The 8,485-nt window shown below is 41.4% G+C and overlaps 1 protein-coding gene across 1 annotated transcript in view; it reads left to right on the top strand.

Moving 5' to 3' along the window:
- Positions 1-3,347: 3,347 nt before the first annotated feature.
- Positions 3,348-8,485, top strand: part of vat1 (vesicle amine transport 1) — a 40,878-nt gene continuing 35,740 nt past the window's right edge. Inside the window, exons 1-2 of the mRNA XM_063037010.1 lie at positions 3,348-4,003; positions 7,969-8,179. Coding sequence (XP_062893080.1) covers positions 3,692-4,003; positions 7,969-8,179 — 523 coding nt within the window. The 5' untranslated portion in view covers positions 3,348-3,691. The remainder of the gene's footprint in view (positions 4,004-7,968; positions 8,180-8,485) is intronic.

Here is an 8,485-nt window from a genome sequence, read left to right as displayed (position 1 = left end):
AAGATTATCAACCTGAAACTGTTTTTCCTTCCCCGGATGTAGCCTGATCTGCTAAGTATTTCCAACATTTTTGGTTTCCATTTTCAGCATCTGCTGCTTTTTGCTTTTCAATGAGAGATGCTAGAGAAATAAATCTCGGCAGAGGAAAGCCTGTATTACCTAAGGCCAAGGCATTCTGTCCACCCACATGAGAGGTGTGTCAGAATTCTAGTTTAACATCTCATTGAAGGACAACTGTGCAGCACCCCCTCAGTACTGCATTGAAGTGTCAGCTGGAAAAACATGTTCGGCTCTCCAGGGAGGACCTTGAATGCACAACTATCAGGGGCAAGATGGCTACTGAGTGAACAGCATTTAGTAAGAAGACAGAATAGGCAGGATTTCTGAAGGCAAATCCCATTTGCCAGGTTTGATCTCAGCTTGGGAGAAAGCTGCAGAGAGGCAAAGCATTTGCATAAACTTCTGATGATATATGTCCGCAGTAAAGGCACAGAAGATTTGGGCTTTACTTGAACTCATTCTCAAGTCAAGTCGCTTTTTATTGTCATTTTGACCATAAACTGCTGGTGCAGTGCGCAGTAAAAATGAAACAACGTTCTTCCAGGACCATGGTGCTACATGAAACAACACAAAACTACACTAGACTAAGTGAGACAACACAAGGCTACACTAGACTACGTAAATCAACACAAAAACTATACTAGACTACAGACCTACACAGGACTATATAAAGTGCACTAAACAGTCTGCAACAGCTCACAGGCATCAGTCTAAGACACAAGAGGTTCTGTAAATGCTGGGGATCAAGAACAATATACAAAAATGCTGGAGGAACTCCTTCACAATCTCCATCAGCACGTGCACCACAAGACTGTGTGCTTAACCCCCTGTTCTACTCGCTTTACACTTATGACTGTGTGGCTAAGTACAGCTCCAATGTCATATTCAAGGTTGCTGATGACACCACCACCATCAGCCGAATCAAAGGTGGTGACGAAGGGAGCATGTAGAAGGGAGATTGAAATTCTGGCTGAGTGGTGCCAAACAATAACCTGTCACTCACTCAATGTCAGCAAGACCAAGGAGCTGATTATTGAATTCATGAGGTGGAAATCAGAGGTCAATGACCCAGTTTTCATGGGGGGATCAAAGGTGGAGAGGGTCAGCAACTTTAAATTCCTTGGTGTTATCCATTTCAGAGGAACTGTCCTGGGCCCAGCACGCAAGTGGAACCACGAAGAAAGTAGAGCAGTGCCTATACTTCCTTAGGAGCTTAATGCAAAAATTCAGCATGATATCTAAAAGGTTGACAAATTTCTATAGATGTGTGGTGGAGAGTATATTGACTGGCTGCATCACAGCTTGGTAAGGAAACATCAATGCCCTTGAATGGAAAATCCTACAAAAGGGATTGGATACAGCCCAGTCCATCATGGGTAAAGCCCTCCCCACCATTGAGCACATCTACACGGAGCGTTATCACAAGAAAGCAGCATCCAGGGACCCCCACCACCTAGGCCATGCTCTCTTCTCACTGCTGCCATCAGGAAGAAGGTGCAGGAGCCTCGGGATTCACACCACCAGGTTCAAGGACAGTTATTCCCCTCAACCATCAGACTCTTGAACCAAAGAGGATAACTTCACTCAACTTCATTTGCCCCATCACTGAAATGCTCCCACAACCTATGGACTCACCTTCAAAGACTCTTCATCTCTTGTTCTTTCCCTTTTTCCTTCTTTATTTTTGTATTTGCACAAGTTTACTGTATTTTGCACACTGGTTGCCCACCCCGTTGGTGTGGTCTTTCATTGATTCTATTATAGTTATTGAGTTTGTTGAGTATGCCCACAAGAAAACAAATCTCAGGGTTGTCTGTGGTGTCATATATGTACTTTGATGATAAACTTACGTTGAACTCAACAGGTCAGGCAGCATCTATGGAGGGAAATAAACAGTCAACATTTCGAGCTGAGACCCTTCATCTGAACAGTCAGATCATTGCATCATTGTCTAACTGGCCTCTTGCGCCTGCTTCTTCATTCATGGCTGATTCAACTGTTCTGTACCAGTCCAAAATAGCCCATGATTCCTTTAGTTACAAAGTTCAAAGCTGTGCTGAGGTATTCAATTACTACCTGATACCACTTGAATGCTCCAACCCATGAGAGAAGGAGCGGACTTGTAAACATTAGAATGGACTAGATTGAGTTAAAATCTGATAGTATCTGAGGTGGAAGTTCCTGCTAAAGTTAATTCCCTAGATGCCCACCTCACAAACGGTAACTGATTGCCTTTGCTGAAGAATGCCTGCCACCCCTTAAACAATACTGAGTAAGAGTTCAAAAGCAAAATAGTGCACATGCTGGATAGCTGAAAAAAAAAGTTAGAGAGCATTCAAAATTCTCTGCTGGTTGTGCTGTATGTGTGGGGACGGAAACAGAGATAATGTTTCAGATGAGTTCCCAGCCCGCTGAGTATTTTCAATAAGACCCCGCAAAGGTTTGTCGGGTTACATTTATCCTGGCTATCTGGAGTATCTGTTGTGGCAGATTGGTAGAAACAGTCAAAATTTAATTTACACTGAGATGATCTCAAGTTAACAATCAAACTGGATCTGCAAGGAGCAGCCAATTGACAACATCATGCTGAAAAGAAAATGAAAATCTGACTGGCATTCTTAATAAAGGAAAGCAGGGAGACCCAGATTCAATCCTAAACTCCGGTGCTGTCTGTGTGGAGTTTGCATTTCTCCCTTACCTCCAGTTGTCCAGCTTCCTGCAGCATCCCAATAACTGGTAGGTTAGTTAGTTAGTGTAAATTTCCCCTTGTGCTGTTTCACAATGGAAGAATAGAAGGGAGTAAGGGAAGTAAGAGGAATTGGGTTGATGAGTTGCCAGTGGATTCAATGGACTGATTGGCCTCTTCCTATGTCATCATGAAGAAACAATCCTTTTAATAGTTGTTTTAATCTATGACAATGCCAGAACCCCCTCCCCTTACAGTTATCCCTGGCTATTCAGCAATACTCCTCAAATTTTGTAGCCTAAATGGAACCTCTCAGCCTTGACACCACGGAACAATTTGAGCTGTCACCATTCACACAGAAAAGCAGAAGTCCACAGGTAAATCGGCTTTAATAAAACATATTGATTTTTTTTTCTCTTTAGAGAAATATTATCATATTGGTGAGCATGAACACGATTTAATAAGTCCTCATTTGAACAAGACACAACATGGTCATGTGATCTCACGGAGTGACCAATGGAAATATTTTGATATGGATTGGAATTGGGGAGGAGGGTCGTTCCCTTTAAATAAATACATCAGCTCTGCTTAATTAATTGGGTATTATAATTCGCATTAAAAAATTTTTTTCTTCTTGTAATCAGTACCTTAGTTAGGCTGAAACGCTTATATAGTTGGTTAAAAATATAGAGGTGACGCGCTTTAAAAATCAAACTACTAGTTAAAGATTCAGTGACGTTCCTTGTGCACTTTAAATTTCAGCTCCATGTTGTCATTGCGGTCAATAGTATTGGTTGTACTCCTGCAATCCGGTCGCTGGGCTTGCAACAGGCGAGTTGCTCCGGTGCTCCTCTGACGATCCGTTTGCGTTTAGTGTAGGTTTTTTTTTTGCCTTGTATTTTTTTTTATTAATTAAAGGGGCTTTAGAAAGCAATTAGGGGAAAAATGACTGGGGAAGAAGTCAATGTGGTTAAAGAACAGCAGGAGCTTAATCAGGAAACCAAGGATCAGGAGCCAGAGATTTCCTACAAAACCATTGTGCTGACTGGTACTGGGGGTTATGATAAACTGAAGGTAGAAGTCAAGAAGGGTGCTCCAACTCTCAAATCAGGTGAAATTCTAGTCCGAGTGCAGGCTTGTGGTTTGAATTTTTCCGATTTGCTGATCAGACAGGGTACGTTCAGTAAACACACATCTCTGGGCAGTGAATGCGCTGGTGTTGTTGAAGCGATCGGGGACGATGTGACCGATAGAAAGGTAAGGGATTACTTGCAAATTATTATTTTAATATTCCGAGTAATTTGACAATTAAGTTGTTTGGGGATGGGGGAAGAGCTCAGCTGCGCTGATAGTAAAGCCACCGCCCTCGTCTCGGAGAACAACGGATCGAGGTGACTGCGGATGATTTTCCTTAAACCTAGTTGTTTGCAGCCTGTGTGCCGTTTTACTTCAAAATGAAACGTAGACAAAACTTTCTTTCTCTACCTTCCACCCCCCTCCCTGTATCGTCACCTGATTATGTTCCAATCAGTATATCTGCGCTAAAACCCAGCACGAAGTCTTTTATGTTTGCGTCGACCGTTTGTGTGATTAAAACGTGCCAATGTGTGGTGTTTGCATTTTAAAAAGTACTCCGACCCGAGGAATTGGCTTGTACATGTTTTTTTAAGAAATGGCAATAGATAAACATTACAATACTAAGTGCGCTACTCAAAGAAAGTGGAACGCCAGATGTTTTGAATAAGTTTGGAAATGATTACCACTCCCATTTCCTTTCAGTTGACTACAGGACCTATCCTCTAATTCTAGTCCGTCCCATGTTACTGCAAAGGTTTCAACATAATAGACATTTTACTTTTTTCTCTCTTGTCCCACTTTGTCACTTTTTCTTAGCTGCCTCATTATTGGCATATTTTTAATCTGGATTTTTTTTTGGTCTTTGCTGCAATTTCTTTCCATGCCTGAAGTTGGAATAATTAATTTCTTTTTAGTGTTAATGTGCAATTTCATTAACTGGCAGAGGATTTAAGTGCGAAAGGGGAATTAACATGCTGCCTGCATAGGGAGGTGCCCGAGTCTAGAGCATCTCCTTGACCCCTGGCCACTCCCTACAGTAGTGCGGAGGTTTTTTCTCAGACTACGTTGTTTTCTCTGCCATGAGAAATGTAATTTTTTTTCCTCTAGTTGAATTTGTGTTATTTCCAATAGTTTTCACTGGGCTTGTATGTTGGCCTTTTCCTGCTTGCTGTATGTCTATGGCTATTAATATAATTGGGGCCTTTTTTTATTATGTAGTACATCTGTATGACAAACTGCAGAAACGTGGACAGCTCAAGTTACTGAGCCCAGTGACAGGGGTCCTACATCTTAAAGGGGGTGGGGTTTGCAGCAGAGCGTGGTCCAAGATTTAAGAGGAATCTTCCTTAATTTCAGATTACTGAAATCAGACCATGGAGTGGTGTTGAGGGTAGAATTGTGTCAGGTGATGGGTTTTGGAAGAATGAATTCTTAGGGTTAAGGAACTAGAGGAGGTAAGAAGTGGGGAAAGAACTTTGTATTGGGAAATGAGCAGAGATGGCACTCACTTCCTGAACAAGACATGCTAGGATAAGGTATGTGGCTTTGACTATTAGTATTTTTGGTCCTGGAACCAGTAATTAAAACTTGCTAGCGAAAGAGAAATCTTTTTTTTCCCTTGTTCTTCCAGTAAAAGATGTGGATGGCATAAAATGATGTATACAGAGCTGCTTTCTGGGTAATGAGTGGGCAAAAAAAAGTCTCTACTCATCCCCTGTTGCTCTACATTCTACAAGATCAGTTTGAGTCATCCAAGTTTTTTAAAAACAAGAACTGCTATTGTGTAATGTATGGAGGGATGTTTTTTAATGTTTTGTGCATATTTTGCTTAGACTTTACCATGAGAAGTTGAGACACAATTGATACATTAAGCCTGAGCCATAGAGCAATTTCTACACTTTGGCCTATCACCCTACCCCTTCATGTATCTGAGTTTTGTTTCAGGGCAAAATAATCTGGGTCAGTTTAGAAAATAACTTGGGGAAATTGTCATGGATCTGTCCCCTGACCCGCTTAAACAACTCATCATTGTAGGCTTGTTACTGTGAACAGATGCTGGTATTAGATTTGGAAGAAATCTCCAGACTTGAGTGGTATAGAGTCAGTGTCATTAAAGATGGAGTTGTTTCTGAATGTGCAGTGGGTGCAGCTGCTTGGGGGAGGGGCGCTGTGCGGAAAAGAAAGAGGCTTTTCTGTTTGCATAAACACACATTTGCTGCTTCAGGATACTGAATTGTGGATGAATTTGCGTTTAGGGCAGGGTAGAAGAGAAGATGTTTTAAATTTCCATCTATAGTCCTATCTAAGACATTTGGAAGGACTATTTCATTGGTCACCACAGACTGTTGGTTTATTGCAGTAATGCCTTCAAGGGCTATGCATAAAGCAAACCTGGAATGCTATTATTGTTCCCAGTGGATCTCAATCTGTCAGATTTGAGCTTTGTAGTTTAGTACCATTGATGAACAGTACAATGAATGTGAATTGCATTCTGTTCCCAGGTATAATTTGAACTCTTTACTGGACTCTTTGGGCAGCAAAAAGATGCTGCTACCAATAAACCTAAATTTAATTGCACTCCCTAGGTCAGAACTGAACTCGGACTTAAAACTGGTCAGTTATCAATATCTGCTTGGATGTAGTACATAGGTTGTTGGTTGCTATGACTTCCCGCCCAGTCTCTAATTTTTGCTTCGTGGGTGATCCTTCCAGTACTTGGTCTGAACTGAAGATCGTTAGACTTGGAGTCCTGGAACACTATAGCATAGAATCTGGCCCTTCAGCCCATCTAATTCATGACCTGGTGTTCTACCTAGTCCCATCTACCTGCAGCTGGACCTTAGCCCTGCACACCACCTGTGTACCTGCCTTCTCTAAATGTTATAATTGAACCTGCATCAACTACTTCCACTGGCAGCTCATTCCACACCTGCTAAGCAAACAAGCTTCCTCTTCAGATTCACTTTAATTATTTCACTTTTCAGCCTAAACCTGCAACCTCTAGTTTCAGTCTCACTCAACCTGAGGTGAAAAAGCCTGCAAGCATTCAACCTTTAAATACTTCACCTTTAAGCTATGACCTCTAGTTCAAGACTCGCCCAACCTTGGAATATGGGTGTTGCTCTTCTGTGCTGCTTTGTGGTGAAGCAATTTCCTTTAGATATTACCTCCTGGCTTTCATTTGGAAATGTATTTGAAGGCAAAATAATTCGAGCTATGAGGAAAGAACAATGACCGGATTTGGTAGAAATGGCATAGGAGCATTTGTGCTTTACACATTCTACTTCCATGTGGGAGTGATGGATGGATGTTGCTGTAATATTTTAATAGGCATTTTGCTCATAACCCTTGTGCTGTAAATTTCTGCACTGAGACACTGTACTTTTCACTAGGATGAATCTGGCCATATGCCAAAGATGACAGTCAGGAATTGGAATGGATTGTAATTATGGACTTTACAAATATTCTAATTTCCCCACTAGTTTTTTAAAACATCTAAATGTGCAAGGGATGGTAGCGTCATCTATTTGTTTTAAGCTACCCTCCAACAGCCGCAAAAGAGTACTGTATGGGAAAGGAATTATTCCGTGCTCAATCCTGATAATCACATCAGATATCAAATCACTTAATTGTGCACTTCAAGTTCAATGACATGAATCTGGAAGTGTCTATTAAGGTGACCCGTAGTATTTTTGATTTGGACCCCCTGGAAAGAAATGGAGAATATAATTGAGTTTCTGGCCCATATGCTTAAATGCCATGGATAAGCCAAGGGAGATCTATTGTCTCACTGCCCCTGGCTCAGCACCCCTTCCTCCTCCACACCACATTTTCTCAGTTGGCTGTTTCCCTGGTGTTATGTTTTGTAACTCCAAAACATGGAACGAATTGAAAGAAAAAAGCTGGGAGACATGTGTCTTAATTTTATTTTGTGAGGCACGCACATTTATGATGTTATGGCATATGCCATTCACATACTTTTCATGCATATAACCTGTAATAAATTATTTAAATGAACAATGCATAAACAAATTTTAGAATATTACGCAAATATTACTGAAGTACTAAATGCGCAACCCTTGGATAATTTTTTTTAAGCAGCTGTTCAAGTCTAATTCCTGATTCTAGCCATTTCTTCTTCGAAGGTTGGTGACAAGGTAATTGTGCTGAATGTTGATGGAGGACTTTGGGCAGAGCTGGTGGCAACGAAGGTCATTCATACCTTCTTGATGCCTGATGGGATGAGTTTTCAAGATGCAGCTGCAATCTCTGTCAATTATATCGTTGCATACATGATGATCAATGACTATGCAAATCTGCGTCCAAATCAGAGCATTCTCATCCATATGGCAGCTGGTAAGTTTTTCTTCATCTGACTTTAGGTATATTGGATTAAATGTCATCTGAGTTCTAGAGGCTTGTAGCATGGAAATGGGCCCTTCATTGCACTGGGCCTGAATCATAAACCACCCCAAATTCTACCTCTACTATGCGCTAAAGGTCAGTTACTCTACCAATCTGCACACCTTTGGAATGTGGGAGAAAACCAGAGGGTGCCCCTCCCCATCGGAAATCCACACGGTCAAAAAGAGAATATTCAGAATCTGAGATTACTGAACCAGTGCTCAACTGCTGTGAGGTAGTAGCTCCACTAACTAAACA

Source organism: Mobula hypostoma, chromosome X1 (genome assembly GCF_963921235.1).
Source record: "Mobula hypostoma chromosome X1, sMobHyp1.1, whole genome shotgun sequence".
NCBI classification, from domain to species: Eukaryota; Metazoa; Chordata; class Chondrichthyes; order Myliobatiformes; family Myliobatidae; genus Mobula; species Mobula hypostoma.
Note: the sequence above shows the minus strand (reverse complement) of the source record. Positions and strands in the feature narration are given on the sequence as shown.